At 40.5% G+C, this 17,100-nt stretch overlaps 1 protein-coding gene across 1 annotated transcript in view; it reads right to left on the bottom strand.

Moving 5' to 3' along the window:
* Nucleotides 1-861: 861 nt before the first annotated feature.
* Nucleotides 862-17,100, bottom strand: part of MMP2 (matrix metallopeptidase 2) — a 35,914-nt gene continuing 19,675 nt past the window's right edge. The window contains exons 8-13 of the mRNA XM_085301060.1: nt 15,818-15,973; nt 13,903-14,056; nt 8,883-9,019; nt 6,808-6,967; nt 3,198-3,307; nt 862-1,866 (exon numbers count right to left, since the gene is read on the bottom strand). Of these exons, the coding sequence (XP_085157186.1) occupies nt 1,763-1,866; nt 3,198-3,307; nt 6,808-6,967; nt 8,883-9,019; nt 13,903-14,056; nt 15,818-15,973 (821 nt within the window). The 3' untranslated portion in view covers nt 862-1,762. The remainder of the gene's footprint in view (nt 1,867-3,197; nt 3,308-6,807; nt 6,968-8,882; nt 9,020-13,902; nt 14,057-15,817; nt 15,974-17,100) is intronic.

Genomic DNA, 17,100 nt, shown 5'->3' with positions numbered 1-17,100 from the left:
GTGCAGGCTGCTTGGAGGGGCAGGTGGTTGTTGCTGAAGAGAATGAGACTGCTCAGGAGGAGATGTCCATCGCTTCTTGTGGCACAGATGAAAGTAGTATTGGTTCATCCGGGTAATAATCATCTCTGTAATCATCATAAACAAAAGCTTCCCAAAGTGGGAGCTATCTCTGCGTACTGGGCAATAGAAAGGTTATTTGACAAATGCAGCCACTTCAGAAGTGGTGTATCTTCAAAATATCTGGTAAAAAACCCTCAGGTTAGAAGAGAAAAGCACTGAAATTAAACTTGACATTGTAGAGGACATGAGAAGAAATCAACTGGTCGTTGGTTCAGCAGGTATTAGTTGGTTAATAGCCAGTTTTTCAAAATCATGAACTTAAAGTGAGAAGGATTTGGGTTGCATGATGCCATCTAGAGATTCAAGGCATTTCTTGTTTGTGAAGCTGGGTAAGCTCCTTTGCAGAGTGGCATCTTGCCTTTCCCTCTCTGTTTCTCTCTTTCTAGAGGCACTAAGTGCCCAGTAGGAGTTGCGAGGCTGTGCGTCTATCCTGGCTGTGTGTGTTGTGGGGGGTAGCCATAGTGATAAGGAAKAAAAATGTGGATAACAGACAGGCAYGTACACTGTTCTGCAAAGGCAGGGGGCTTCGTGGAAGCCTGTGGGCTGTATCATCTGCTTAATATAAATTGGTGCAGTTCCACTTTTAGAGCTAACAGAAAAATTAATCTAGGTTTCTAAGTAAATCCAATATGCAGTTATATACTGAGGAACTACTGTCTTTCCTTTGACAGGTGTTTCATTGTGACATGCTACTGAATTTCTAAATGCAAAYGATTTAATGAAGCAGGGCCATGAGAAGTGTTGACAGGGTAATTTGATTTTATTTGTATCGTTGGCACTTCATGTGTGGGACATTTCTTTTCTGCTTTTTTGAATGAGAAACATTCCATCAGATTGTGAAAAGAACATTTTTCTGTTGCCCAATGCATAGCAAAAAAACTAACCAAACAAAAACCTAATATTATAAAGAACAGGAAGATAAGACAAGTTAAACAATAATACTTGACTTTTATGTATAATGCATTGACTTCAAAAATCTGAGTCATTCTGTCCATATAAACAAGTTATATAGTAGTAACAAAGTGCATGAAGCAAATTGCTAAATTAACTAAGATATTAAAATAAAAAGTACTTTAAAACAATACTTTAATACAGTTTCTTGCCATGATTCCATCATGCATCAACACAAATCAAATCCTGAGGCAACCTGTGCCTTTGACAGTCTTTCTGTATTATTATGTAAATAAATGGAAGTAATGGTCAAACTCACAAGGGGTTGAAGAACATCAAGACAAACCATCTACTATAACAGTTGTATTAAAAAAAAAAAAATCAAAGTGCACTGCTGGTACATCTCATCTGAGCCTCTTTGGGATATGTACTACGCAGGGGCCTGATCCAGTCTCCGAGGGTTTCTGTTTGTTTAAGCACCAGGGGGGTAAAGAACGATGCGTGTTCTGTTAGGAGCATTACTATGACTAGCACRAAAACTGAAAAATTGTACCAGAATATATATGTAAACTTCTTTTGTGTACTGAGGAGGCAAACACTCTTAAATTATCTGATGTGTACAGTACTGGTACTTAATGTTTTGGTGCCAGTACCAGACTGGTCCAGTAATTAGCATTCAGATCTATTTCTAATTACAGATAAGGCATATAACAAAAAAAGTAAATATTTGGTTATTAATAGCTCATACAATTCAGCAACCCAACCAGTCAGAATTTATCTTGCCAATTTTAACGATCTTCAAACTCTTGTCCTCCATTTGTAGATAGTATTGATCTTTGAAAAAGTAGGTGTATCCTGTGGAGTAAATTAAAAAACATATTCAGGTTATGGACAACGTAATTCTTGATCAAAACTCCTTTGTGCATTTGATTTCACTAAGCCTAGTGAATTGGAAGAGTTATTTCCCAAAATATTTTTTCAATTTTAAAAAGTTCCATTAAAAAAAAAAAAAGAGAGAACCCTTTCTGGAGAACAGAGGTCTTGCTTTAAAGGGAGCCTCTGTTCAGGTTACCAGTTTGTCAGCCTGAGWTTTCTGGGTAGAAATGTCTGCTGATGCAGTGGATGTCAAAAATGTAATCGCTCCGGACTTACTGACATCAGCGGTGCTTCCAGACACGTAGACGTATCTGCAAAAAGTATGGGGGCACTTAAAAGAAGGTGCCAAGCCCTCAGCTGCAGCTGCTAAGAGGAAGAAAAGAGCAAGATGCCACCTCTCTGTGCCTGTCATGCGGGAGAGGATCRTCGTGCTGGCCGTGGTGGAGCAGAAGGATGCCAAAATGGTGCTGGGCCACATTCTGGCTGCTGGAAACCTACAGACCTGTTAGGGTGTTGGGAAATTTCCAAGTCATAGGGACTGTCCTGCTCACACGAATTGGTGCTAAAACAACTTGTGTGTAGCAGGCTGTGTGTGACAGGAACCTCTTCTGTGACCATCTCAAACTACGCTGGAAAGAGAGGCTAGTTTTCCCCATGCTCAAACTGGAAAGCCAACAAACCCCAGATCCTGGCCTTGGTGACATCTTGACATCAAAGTAACTGCATTGCCTATTGCTCTCCTCCATATATTTAGCAGCCTAACATTTGCGTAGCACGTTTCCAGTCCCATACAACTTAGCAGCAGAAAGCAGCAAGATGCTCTAAGACACTTTCACAAGACAGTATAAAGCCTTATGAAACTAATTTGCTTCTTTTCCTACAAAAAGCTAACAGGAAGAAAAGGAGAAAAAAAATGCTACTAAAAGCCATTTCTTGCCATATAAATTTTTCCAAAGCCCTAAGCATCAATGAAGCAAATGATAAAGAAAGGCAGCAGATTTAAATTAAACGAGCCTTATGAAAAGGATATTAGAATAACTATTATTGCTTCCCAAATATTTCATCTAAGCAAAGTTTGTTCTCTAAATGCTTCATTTTAAAAGGATAAGTCTGTGGTTAGTAGGATATTTATCAATTGATATTTAATGGAAGAAGAAAGAGAGACAAAAAAAGTTTGAGCCTGCAGTATGTAAAGTTGAATTAGCATTTAGCTCCTATTCATTAAGCAGGAGAAACTAAAGTCTCCAGTAATTGTCTGGTGTGAAAGTTAAGAGAGCTTGCCAGTGGCTTAGATCAGATTTGCAGCTTACCGCTGTCACTGAGACCCAGGACAGCATCGAGGTTATCTGGAACTCCATTCCAAGAATCAGCAATGAATTTAGGGGATGCCAGCTCCATTTTCTTCTTTTCTTCATTGTACCTGAAGGAAATTATATCCTGGCATTATGAATCTGTATTTAATGTTAAGATTTGACATATTTTTTTTTTTTTTTTGCAGAGATTGTAATACTCTTTCCATTCTGTGTTTCCCAATTCCTTTAAAACCCTGTGACATTTGGCTTCCTCTGTTTCTAGAAATGCAATTGTTGCTGAACTGAAAATATGCTTTTTAAGCAAAATGTTTTTCAGAAATTCACCTTTAAAATTTGAAACACACAATTCCAGAAATGTAACATATTACTTTCCATGATAATTCATTCTAGAACCCTGTTGTCTTTCCACAGTCCTGCCTCCCTCTCAGGGATGATTAAAAGATAAATGCATGTTAAAAATACATGAATCTCTTCGAAGTGCACACAATGGCTTTCACCCTCCGTGCTTTGTAGAGAAAAGCTCAGCTGATGTAAATCCATGTAACCCCAGGGAAGTCGGATCTTTGTCGTCGTGTCCTTCGGGCGCAGGAGGAGCGGTGTGTGTCTGTATCGCCTTGTTACTCTGGGCACTTTCCACTGCCCGGTGAGAGGACTGCTCTCCCCAAAGCCGGTTTTGCACTCTTGCCAACAAGCAATCCACATGCTCACTCCTCGCCGGTAGGGAATCGGCATCTGGGGAGGCAGATTTCTCGGACGTGGCAGGGAAGGGGCAAGGCTCTGGCTCGCCTTCCCCGCTTTGCAGAGGCGCCGGCCRGAGCACCTGCTCCAGAGGAGGCTGTTTAGGTGACCCTAAACAGTATTACTGGGTATAGCGYGCAGCAGGCTTCGTCCCTGTGCCTGCGAGGGAGCAGTGACCGCGAGCATCACCTCTTCAGCTCACCTTGGTTTGCGGAGATCTCTGGGAGTAATCCCGGAGGGAAGCACTCGTGCTCTCACTTTCTGCTTATCCGTACCTGTGTGTAGCTGYGTTGCATTTGCCTCATTGCTGTATGAAACTGCTTGGATTGTGTCCAGAGTTACACCAGTGCAAATGGGCAGTAAGTTGGTCAAAATCAAGTTAGATAATTATTTTTTTTTCTATAGATATTTAAAGAAAATCTAGTGCCTTGTAGTGTATGTTTAAAACTTSAGCTGTGGAATTTGAGCTAGCTCCTCTTCCTCTCCCTCACATGCCTTCGCTTTGCTTAGCAGTCCTGCTAGGATGACTCTAAGATAGCTTGGGGCTGCAACAAGGGACAAGAGAAGGCTTCCAAAATATCCGTTGAAATAAAATGTGTGTGATAATGACATGGGAAGGGCCAAGGCATGTAACTATTTTGATTACAAGTGGCAGAGGCCTTGTGTAAAATAAAACAGCCGCATACTTAAGGGTTGTAGTGTCTGCATTAAGCACACATGCTTCCTTTTCCCTCTGATATTTGTTAACTGCTTGCTTGCTTCTCTAAACAGATAGAAATCAYGTAAAGTTGCTTTGGTTTCTTAACAATAAACTGTGCAATCTGCAGTGACCGCAATTGATAAAGCATTTTGATAAAAATACTCTTTGTGATTAGAGAGATAAATTGGAGGCCTCAGAGTACAGTTAATCCAAACAGCRGCTGGAACGAAGGAGGCCAGCAGCTTGCTAACTCAGGGTCTGTAGGTTTTGGTAGGAATCTGAAGTATTGCAAACGACCATTAAAACTACTTGAAAACATTCAGTTAGATCAGCTGTACAATATGACATTAAAAAAAAAATGAGTATCAGTCTTTAGGTTTTAAGTTCTTTTATATATATATATGTATATATTTAAATAATGGAAAAGAGTGCTGTGCTTAAAGTATCTGGAAGAAAATTATGATCAATTTGTAATTTGTGAAAGGGTATTTTATTTACTTACAGGAAAGTGCTGCCATTAGGTTATAAAATAGATACTCATCCAGTTTGATCATAACGGGCAACGACTGTTGATAAAAACTGGACTTAATTATACTGACACCTCTTTGATATGGTGTATCTCTGAAAAGCAGCTCTAAAAGCTTGGGTAATTTTTTAAATTTCTGGTTGGTGATTCTGATTTTTTTTTAATTCCTTTCCAAATTGTTAGTTAATGAATGGTTTTATTTTCAGCCTGTCATTTAACATCTGCCTTCCTGGCCTGAAGTCCTGCTCCTGACAGGGGCTTCTGGAGGCCAGCCGGGGCCTGCTGCCTCGATTCTGGGCTAGTTCACCCCGCTTCATCGGAGCACTTGAGTGCAGGTCTGCTTTTTAAGAAGATCTTTTGTGCCAGATCTTCCAGCCAGTTATAATCATGCAATTCTGTTGTGTATGTGTTTTATACTTTTGCTTAGCTGCAGTGTAAGATATTTAATTCTACCATGCTAATAGACTTGAGGCATTTTAAAGACCTTTCTTCCTCATCTTTGAGTCAAATATCCTTCCTGTATCTGCCAGCCCAATTGCAGCACAGTTGTCTTGAAAATTACTCTGAATGTGCAGAATACAAAAGGGAAATGCAGTTCAGTACCCAGTGCTGCCATAGATTCGTATATAGCTGTAGCTAAGTCACTGAACTCCTATGGGCCTTTTTGTATGTCTGTGTGTGTACATACATATATATATATATATATGTACATATGTGCACAGCATAAAGCTTTTGGTGGAAGTGCTGACTGTTACTCCAACACAGGTAGATCTCACATTGATTAGGGCTTCTAAGCTCCATTGCAATGCAAGAGTTGTTTTAATGACGTGTGTTTGGTTTCTTGTGTTGCATTGTATTTTGATTCTCATACAGTTTTTCGAACAGCAGCTTTGGTGCAGATACATGTTTATGTGTATCTGTGGACTTTTTTGCAACAAAACTGGCTTGAGTATGTACTAGAAACTTGAAAAGGATGTAGAGACTGTGGAAATGAATGCAATCCAAGATTTCCTAAAGTACTGACAGACACACTTCTTGGGATTTGTTGGGATCTCCTCAGTGCCAGCTGCATTAGTAAAGCAGGTGTATGGGTGACCGGTGTATCAGCTGCAGGAGTCCCRGCACTGCCAGCGTGTGCTGATGGGCACGGTGGCATTTGCTTTTGTGTGCAGCGCTTCAAGCGAAAGGATTTCAAAGGCAGGCTGCTTGGGTTTTGGTTTCCGGTGYTCAGTGATGAGCCTTCTGCTTAAATGCCCCACCAGCGGCAGCGAGCTGCCTGCAGGGACATGCGCCTCTRGAGAGCCCGGGGCTGACGGGGAGCAGTAGCTGGGACACGGGGGTTGAGAGAGCAGTTGTTATGGTGAGCAGCTTTGCAGAGAGGAGCACGCGGTTCTTCCTCCCTGGCAAGCTGTTTTCTCAAGTGCATGCTGTTGTCTGAAGAGCTTTCCCAGCCATGCTGCTGGGCTCAGCAGTCTCGCTCACCGCCTCCGTCAGTGCTGTGCTGGCAGCCTTCTTTTTGGGCTGCCAAAGGATGCTGCCGCCCCGGGTTGCTTCCCCCCACCCCGCCGCACCTGCATGTGCATGCCGCGCCAGAGAGACGAGCTCRGCCAACGGCAAACCACCACCGCTGCAACGTAGCTTACTTCCAGTATCTGTCTCCGGCAAAAATATATGTCCTCTTGTTCCTGCCCCAGTTAAAGGCCGCATCGATGCGTTGCACGTCGGGAGGGAGGCCYAGGCTGCTGAGTTTCTTAGGATAGCCCCGGTCCAGGTTACTCGCCGAATAGACCCAGTACTCATTTCCTAGGTGGGGGAGAACACAGCAAACACACACTGCTTACTGATGGGATACAGAGGAATAGCTCTTCTTTTATGCTTGTTGTGGGACTTTTTATCAGACTAATGGTGTAAATGTAAAATGCTTTCTAGCGTTTTACAATTGGTGAAGGCCAGGGCTACAGTGCACATATACTATAATTACAGTTACTGGCTTTATTTTCCAGTTGCTGCTTGCCTCTTAGCAAATGGCTTCACCTCTGTGTGCTTTTGCTTCCTCTCCTGCTTCTTGTCCATCTCATTTATTTTTGTGAACATTTTGAGGCAGAAACTGTCTTCATCTAATGTACAGCTCCTTGCAAGAAAAGTACAGTTGCAATTATTTTAAAACAAATAGTATTGGTAATTTTCTGTATAATGGAGATAGTCATAAACTGTGCATGGGTGCCTAAGGTCAAGTGTAGAAACTCATGCTCAACCTCTGTACATAGCCATAGTTTGTTTTATTTGGGAATATTCTTGACCAATTAATAGGAAGCTGTTGCTCAAAGTCCCTGCTTCTGTTGGCCTTTGCTGTACAACATTTTCTAATGTGCTTCCAAATATGTACTAGTGGGAGAGGTCTGGTTGTGCACCCTTTACATGGAGTTGCAATTTGGTAGTAAATARGACCCCCAGGCTCACTGAAAGACATGGGGAGATTCATTCATGACGGGACATTTCTTTGCAGGTTCCATATCACAGTAACTGTGAATTCCAGGAAAAGCTTCTGTTGATTTCTGTGGCAGTTCGATCTGACTGTGCAAAATATTTAATATGAGAAAGGTGTAAAGTGCAGCGTTTGAGTTTTGCAGAGTTACTAGTATGATCATTCAAGAGCAAAAAGTAGGTCTCAGTAGTAAGTGTTTTTGGATAGTTGAGTTGCAGGTTACTTTTAACTAATCTGATTGATTGATAGTTCTCATTTTAATATCTTTTTTTAAAGMACATTAGTTGTATTTTCCTGGAAAATAAAAAGGGGGAGGGAGAAGAGAAGCAGAAAGGGAGAGAGAGATGGAGATGTATTGGCATTATATATATAATAAATGAAATGTTTAATGTTTTCACTTGGCTGAAATAAAGAGTTTTTAAAGTTTTTTTTGTTTTGTTTCACCATGTGAAGTTAGGAAAACAGCCTTTCAGACATGTGGGATAGATTATTACTACTTTTTTTCCCCTCCTGTACAGAAAGTGTACAGCAGCTTCAGCCATATGGCATTTACATAGTTGGAGATGTTTAGTCATGTTTTTAGTGGATACTGAAGCCCAGTTTCTGCTGGCTCAGTTTCTGAGCTGTTGCAAACAGCCTCCCAGCTCCACTACTTTGGCCAGTAGAGCTGAACCATATGTGCGAGTCTGGGCAAACAGAGAGGTGCCTCCTGGTAGCCACGGCCTGGCGCCGAGCGAGCCAGGGTGCCCGCTGCAGCCTCTCCCGGGAGCTCGCAGTCGGAGCAGGAGTCAGGWTTTCGCAGAAAAGGAGGAGGCATGGAAAGGCATGGGGAAAAAAAGATCTTCTCCAGCAACATGTACAGAGACAATAGCTTGGGATGAGAGGAGAGCAAAGCAGGAGTGCTGAGCGAGGAAAAAGAGCTGCCCTTGCTGGTTTGGAGCTGCTTTTTGTTTTAACTAGTGGATCTTTCTTAGTCTTACTTGTTGCTGAACTTATTTTTCCAAGTGTTTAAGTGCCCTTTGGCGTAAGGGACGCTGAAYGCTGTTCAAAGCCTTTCAGATCCAGCCTTTTTTCTAAGATGCTCCAGGGTGGGATGCCTGGAATCTGCCACTGCTGAGCTGCACCATGCTGGGGCAGGCACTTCCCTGGCCCCGGCACAGCTTCCCACGACGTGAGTTTGAACATAGCGTTTATGCGCGTGACTGTGTATATTTTAAAGCATCAAACCGATACCTGAAAAAAATATAGCCTTCTCGTCCTGAGGGGCCTCGTAGACGGCATCAATTTTCTCGGGTAGGTCGGGCCAGAACGTAGCAACGAGCAGAGGACCTGTGGGTTTGCCTCGGGGRTTCACGGTCCTCCACATGAATCTGAGCCAAACAGAAAGTTGTAAGAGATTTGCAGTGAACTAATTCACCAGCACATCTGTTTCTCATCATTTCTGGCAAAGGCCACATACACATGTGCACACGCGCATGCACATACACACCACAGTACACACTTATAAGTGTTTTCCTGTGGTGGCTGAAAAGGCAAATCACTCACTAGAAGCATGCTACTAAAACAGCTGCACAACGCGCTCCATGCTGGACCACCGGTGAAACTGCTGATGCTGATTGCTTTAGCATCCATGTTGCTTCTCGCATCAGAGCAAAATGCATCCTGTGTTTTGATTATACAAATAAACTTATTTGCAAGGCATTTAAACTATTAGAGGCTTCTTGCCTTTGGAGCAGATGGATGGGTGTCTGACAAAAGCAGAGATTTGTATTCTGTGAATTGCACTTGCAATTACTGTTGTAGTGACTAAAAGTTCAGATCTAATAACAGTACATCAAACAGCTTGGAAGTGAGCTTGGCTGTAAAAGGAACTGCTAGTACTAAAAATGTTCATTAGAGAAATGCAAAGGGTAATTTATTGGCTATTTTATGTATAGGCAGGATCATCATTTGAGRTAGGCTTTAAAAGATGTAATTAGCTTTAAATGGCAGAGCTTTGTGCTGAGGGCTTTTAGTATTAAAAATGGCACTGGTATTTCCTCCAAAGAACAACCAACGTTTTTCCTCAACAGAATAAAAGTTTTGCCAATTTCATAAAATGAAAAACCAACAAGGTAGCTGGAATCTCTCTCTCACTGAGCTGCAGCTATTAAATAAGCCTCGGGTCAAAGAGCTTTCACAAATATTATTCAATCAAGTCCTGCAAGTTGCTGAAGCTCAAGATACTACTAGTGTCCTGTATTTTAAGAAGTACAAACAGTTGTTACCCATTCCTACCTGGAATCATCATTCTCTTGTGAAACCCAGGAGCTGAAAGTGGATTTGGGTTTTGCCTAAAACTTGGAAGATCAGTCCTAAATTAATTTAATAAATGGCTGCGTTATCATCTACAGAAATTTAACTATGAACAAATAAAGTTAACTGGGACATATAAACATTCTGAAATATATTTGCAAGTATAATTATTTGCAAGATACTCAATTATTATACTTTGTAGAGCCAGTGCAACTGGCAAAATGCATTATTTTTTCTTTTTTTCAATTAAAAATGAGTATTTATTTAAACTGACATATGGTACTCATAACTAAGCTAGTAATAACTAATTTTGCATTCATGTATGTGTTTTTATCATATACAAAAATATCTCTGAGGATATCTCATTAGAGTTTTYATATTAAAAAGAGGCAAAGAATAATGCATTTAGCTAATTACTGTTATTCATCTCAATGTTTAAACATATAAAAAAAGGCTGTAAAAGGTAATGATAGAATGTAGGTCATACATGTCTTTTTAGACAGAAAAATGGATCCAATATAGTATGAAATGGAATCCATAAAACAAATCTTTCTAACGCTGCATTAATAAAAGTAGCTCTTGATCAAATTTGGATCTGACTTACAGATGAATCAACTCTAATAATTACTATCTCTATGGACTCCGAATTTTCCAGAGCCAACAGAGAGCTGAAGGCAAGTTTTGTATTAAATAACAYATTTCATAAGACTTACTAAAATAGTGAAGTCTTCTTTTGAAATGGGAAGTTTTGTCAAAACTGAATTTTCTTTCCTTTTAAAATGGTAGGAGATGTTTTTATTTYTGTTCATCATGTTGAAGAAATGTTGAAATTAGATATTTTGGCTTTCTTTTTCACTCTGACAAATTTAAAATGCTTTAGGTCAAGTTACATTTTAGTATTATATGTCTAGACAGATTTCATTCTTCATTTCGGTTGGGATTTTCAAGTTATGTTTTGATATAATCAAGATTTTCCAACATTAACAAATGCAGTTATTTAAACGGAACAACTCAGTGTTGTTGGTTTTACTTATTTATTTTAATTTCCTAGGAAACTTCAGAAATTTAGATTTTTATTCCCTTTAGGAACAAAATAAGCTTTTAGCCTTGACTGTTCCCTATGGTTAATAACACCTACAGGATTTCTCTTTTTATTTCCATGGCTTGAGATGTGATTTGAGGGGAAAGAGGAAAATGCTTTTTGGATGGAATTCCTCTGATCTGACCTTCTTTTTGCTATTTGGTCCTCATGCCTGTGCAACACAACACATGATAGACATTTAGTTTTTTTTAGTTTCAGTAGTGAGTCATAGTGTGGCTTCCCTAATATTTGGAAGGCTGAGAGACTCCTAGGCAAATTAATTCAAAAGCAAAACAATTAAATAACTGTTGTCTGCTTTTGCTAAATGATAGCYTAAAGCATGAGTCAGTTTGAACAGACTGTTCTAGTGTTTACATTGTTCTTTGACCAACTGTATCTGAATGTGAACTGCTTTAAATTGATTTGGATTACAGAAAATACTGAAGTGCTTTCCTGATTTAGGAATAGATTTAAAATTGTGCCTTCTTGAATCAGGCCGTAGGTGCTTGCCAGCTTTGGAAAGTGGAAGCAGGGTGGCAATCTGGCTGAAGAGCAAAGCCCACAGCTGAGCAGAAGGCAGTCAGGATACTGTGAATACTGTGAAACTGGCAGGGTTTTTTACTGCTGTGCGAATATTTCGAGGCACTGAGGCAAAGTGAAGACTTCAGCTCTCTGATGACTCTGTTAGCAGCAGTGGTGACMCTGCTTTGGCAATCCTCTTAGGCTGGTGCATATGGCCAGCTCTGGAGCAATCCCTGGTGGCACCGTCCAGTGTTGGCTTTCTGTGATGCCAAGTTGCAGGTACAGTGGGGCCATTTCTCGCCCCAAAAAGGGCTCTTTTTTTGCCATTGTGGATCACTGGATTATAGGGAATCATGCTGCTGATGGGCATGAGAATAGTACAAGAGATATCATAGGTGTCCCCATACAGATGTGTCTAATGCCTCCTTTTTGCCCTTAGCAGCTGTAATAGAAATGGGGAACATTATATTCCTGTAACTAGGACTTTTTAATCACAGTTTCTCCATTGCTAGAACACAATGTCTGCAATAAAGATTAAGTCAAATTGCAAACCCAAAGCACATTGTCAGGGTGTCACATAGATGGGAACCAGAAGTAATTATATCCAAAGAACTGCTGTATACCAGAGACTGTAAAATTATCCGTACTTGCCCCTGACTTTTCGCTGTGAAAAGCCAGTGTGTGGAATTAAACAATGCAGCATAGTAATAAATCCTTCACATCTTCCAGATGAAAACTTAAAACCTGGAGGACATTGCTGGACATTACACGACCTGCAGATACCGATAACTCTTAAACTGMTGGTTTCAGAAAGGGTGTTTTGTGAGAGGGCACATTTGTCAGTTCCTGCTYCCTTTAAGTTTCAGCTAGACACGTGGTGAGGAGCAGTGAACAGGTGAGTTTTGGTATTTTCTCAGCCTCAGTTGCTTTTAGATGTTGCTGTATGTTAGGAGAAAGTGTTTGATGTGGACACATCCTGATCTTCATCCACATTGGGAATGTTCAGGGTAATGGAGGATAAAAGGTATAAAAAGTCAGGCATTGATTTATGGCAAGGGGGGAAAGGAGCTGTAGTGTGTATGGTGCTACCAAGCGCGTCAGGAGATGCTCTTCATTACAGCAGCTGCTGGGTCGTAGAGGTTCTGGCAGCAGCAACAGGAGCCGCWGCTCTGCAGCCTCTTCGTTTTGTTGGGGCTTGCACATTTGTCACCCTTGCACATTTGCAAAGCCTTTTGGACTGGCTGCCTTGAAGCCCTCGCACACGTGGGGCCCATCCTAACCACCAGTGTCCTTGAGGTGTCGTTACAACAGCCTTGTGCCACCTGWTATTATTATTGGGTGATTTTAAACTGACCCTGGACTAAGCCAGTCAGGAACAAGAYGGCATTCAGAAATGTCCATAACTGTGTCTTTATGAGCGTGGGGAAAAGAACAGACCCTCTTCAGACCAGAAAAGCCGTTGTAATGCCTGCACTACAGGTTTGTTAAGGAGTGTCTCCATGGTGGAACAGACATTTGGGGTTCTTACCACTAGCTTTGAATGTATTACTTTTGGGGGGAGTCTTTTAGAAATCGCTATTAGAATTTTTGTCCAATTTTCCTGCAATTGGCCTTGAAGCTTGCACTAGCATGTAGAATAAGTGCAGACTATAGAGAATAAAATCCAGAAGGGCAGTGCCTCCAGAACTCTACTCCACTGGAAGTGATGGAATTTCCATTGCTGAATTACAGTCCGTATTGTATATGCTGTAAAAGGCATCCGGAAGTATTTTGTAGGGAATGAATCCTTTGTTGGCAGAGAATAGACTAACTAATGCATCTCCTGCATTATTAATTTTGTGATTAATGTTACAGATGGGTAAACAGCTAAAGATTCYGGGGTTAGATCTGTTTTGAATAGACATTTAGAAGTTTGGACACTTCTCCCATCTACTTGACCCTCTTGAGCTGGTTGCAGCCCTTGTGTGACTCCTCAGAAGCCAGCACAGTGACATCAAGGGTAACTTTGGCTCTTAGTGTGTAAAATTGGACTGMAAATATCATAAGAGCAGGCTTTTTTGTAAAGTTTCTGGCATTTCCTTGTTCTGATTTTTGKCCAGAATCGTCACCAGCCCAGTCATTGTCATAACATCTCGGCATGAGCAATCCCAGGGTAGGCCAGAAACTAGAAGTAAAAAAACAGCATGGAACTGCCTAAAACCACGAGAGAAGTTAAACATTCCAGAATCTCAAAAAAAGTTTGTGTGTAGTTGTAAGAAAAGGTGAATTTGGGTTGTAATCATTATTTATGTCAACTGTCTCACCCCTCCCTAATGAGAGRCAATCTCTTCCATATTATTTAACCATCTCACTTACCTATCTTTGAAGAAAAAGATTTCTCCTCTAATCTGTGCAACTCCATCAAAAACAATGTCATGCTTGCAGAGCTCTGGAGTGACAGGTCCAAGGGTTGGACGAGGGCCTGGCCCTGGCCCTGGCCCTGGCCCTGGTTCAACGTCCGTCGATACTTCTGCAGTGGTGAACAGAAATATTCTGTAAGTCTGAAATACAGTGCCACCTTGGTAACATGAGTTTACATCAGAATTTATAGAAGGGCAATATTTTGGAGATAACACCTGAAGGGACAAAAAAATTACAATATAATCTTTTCCAGAGCAGGGTCTCAGAGTATAGCTCAGACGGCCTTAACTCAAGTCATGGCCCGGTGTGGCTGAGTGGCCTCGTTCAAGACGCTGTGTCTGTGTGTCTGTGTTTTTTCTCCTATCAATGTGGAGCCGCCTGTTTAACTTCAAAGACATTCAGAAGTGGCTATGTTTGGTTGAAATGTTAACCCTGAGGTTTTTATTTTACTGACTTGGGGAAAGAATAGAAATCCACTTTGATGCCTCTCTATTCAGAATTACCTGMACCTCAGCTGAGACATCAAAGTGGATTTCTCTTCTTTCTAGAAGTGCTAACTGTTTACAAGTTTTAAAGRTACATTTTGAGGCAATTGTATGTTTTTTCTGCCTTCATCAGTAATCAAATGTGCATGCACTTTGCCATCTGGTTTATTTTATTKTGGTTTATTACTTGACTGCTCCTGTGTTACCGTATGAGGCATTTGGCTTTTTCTTAGATGCCAGGTTGATGTACTTAATTGAACAAAATGTGAGTATAGCTGGTATGAGAGCATCTTGAATAGTGAAAGAAATCAAAGTTTTCCAAACATTTGGTTCCTATAGAGAGCCATTTCTAAAGGGTGATCTCAGTTGTAAAGCAGCAAGAAAGATGGTTTTGCCTCAGGTTCTGAACTATAACATGAGACCTGAGTTAAAGTTTGAGCTCTAAGAGGTATGCTGTGTGAGCTTAGAAAATGCACTTAACTGCCCACATCTCAGTTCCCAGTCTTAATTATACCCAAGAACAAAGAGAAAGGGAAGATTCCAATCAGATTTTTGAAAAATGTTTTTTTTATCTGGTAATGATTTTGAGTTATTATCAATTTTAAGGTGTTGAATACAGTAGAATATTGTCACATACAATTAGGAAGATATCTCAGTGTAAAAGTGAAAAGCATAGGAAAAGAAATGATATAGATTTTCCTGAACTGCTCAATAGACTGTAGTATATTTATGCTCTGCAAGGTGGGAAATAGAGAAAGGGAGTGGACTTCATCATAGTAATTCCCATTCATTTCAGTAAGAGTGTCTGCAGAGAAAACACTAAATTTTAAAGATGTACTGACATAAAAATTCTTAAACCCCACTTCCTCCCTTTGAGCTTGCCAAACACATTTATGCACACGTATCAGCTCCCACGCGTTTGCAAATGTAATTGAGACTGTACRGCTTGAACTGCTGTGGGAGGGGAATGCGAAGAGGTTTCCAGCTGGAGCAGGAAAYGAAGCCCTTTACTTCTTGCCCGGAGATGCAATCTGGGAAGCCCAGGGTGATGTAGACCAAAATGCCCACACCAGGTATTTCAAGCTAGGGAAGAGCACGTTTCATTGGCCCAATAAAAGCACTAAAAATTTTCATCTATGGGTTTGCCATTTATCAAGGGAGTTTGGGGGCTTCCAGTAATTCAGTAGGTTTAGTGACTCCTCATCCTTAAATTGTGTTATTAGTAAGAAATAGGAGCCTTGGTAATAACGTGAAGGAGGCAGGTAAAGGAACAAGGAGTGTTCCTGTCATTTGTGATATTTCAATTACTGCAAGACCTGAATCCCCAAATTCAGCCTGTGCTGCCTGGTTTTCTGATGAATTCAGCTGACAAAGGAAGCCATTACCGTATAGCTCCTGGATYCCTTTAATGTCGTCCTGAGAAAGTCGGAAGTTCTTGGTGTAGGTGTAGATGGGGGCCATGAGAGCTCCTGGGTCCTCAGAGTGCTCCAGCCCCATGGCGTGGCCAAATTCGTGAGCAGCGACCAGGAAGAGGCTGTATCCTGAGTAATACAAGAAGTTAAAAATGTATTGCACAGGCTACTCTCGTTTTATTTTCCTTGCTACCCATCAAAAAGCTTCCCCTAAACATCTTATTGTAATAAATCATAGTTAATATYTACAGCCTCTAGTTTTGTATGGCATATATGTTGCCAGAAATGACATTTCATGAAAYAGAGGTATTCCAAAAGCTCTTGTGTAGTGGTATGGGCTCGTTACGGTCTCCCGTGAAAGTGACTTTGCCCATGCCCTTAATCCTGTGAAAAAAAGAAGGGTCAAATCATAGACTTTATTTATTTATTTATTTTAACACAGAAGATTTGAATTGTAGTCTAGACCTCAAAACTTGTTTTGCATTGCGGAATAGCATCCAAGTGTTAAACAGGTCAACATGTGAGTTTGCTGTGAGCAGTGGCTGAATCAGAACTGTCATACCAAATGGCTATGTTCAAAACAATCCACTGCATCGTAAGACAACGTGTTCTCAATTATCCCCAAACAGGCAAGTCTCTGAAATTTGGCATTTTCACTCTTAAAAGATAAAGGGGAAATACTCATATTCAGAAACCTGATTTTAGCAGTTGTTTATATATATGTGAAAAAAGCCTTTTGCTTTATTTAAACTTAGCCACATTACAAATAAAATTAACTGAAATAATTTTAAGTATTCCTTTTCACCATGCAAATTTAACAATTTCTTTTTTTTTTTTTACTTTTGTCTTTGGCAATATCACTTACGAATATTTCCTTATTTATTTGGTTGGGATTTTTTTTACATTTAGTACTTGCTTGGCCAATATCACAGTCTAATTCTTATGAACTGTTGAAATACTGCATTACTTGTGGGTTTTAGCCCAATAGGGGAAAAAATGGTGATGAGAGAAATACTTTTCTTTGATTTTTTAAAGTGCTTTTTATATTTTGGAAAGATAGTTTGTTATGAATTTTGAAAATTTAAATGTGTCAGGTAGAGGAGCTCTGGGACTGGCTGCTTAGCTAATACCTCTTTCATGTTTACGTCTAGGCTCTTTGCTCAGATAWTTTGGGCAAGGGGAAAGTAATATTACCAGCGAGGTTAGATAAGTAAGGCAATAAAATCATACTGAGTGTGGTGTCATCGATATGGTCA

Source organism: Rhea americana, unplaced genomic scaffold, assembly GCF_003343005.1.
Source record: "Rhea americana isolate MKP2758 unplaced genomic scaffold, rheAme1 scaffold_172, whole genome shotgun sequence".
NCBI lineage: Eukaryota > Metazoa > Chordata > Aves > Rheiformes > Rheidae > Rhea > Rhea americana.
This window is presented reverse-complemented; position numbering and strand designations above follow the sequence as displayed.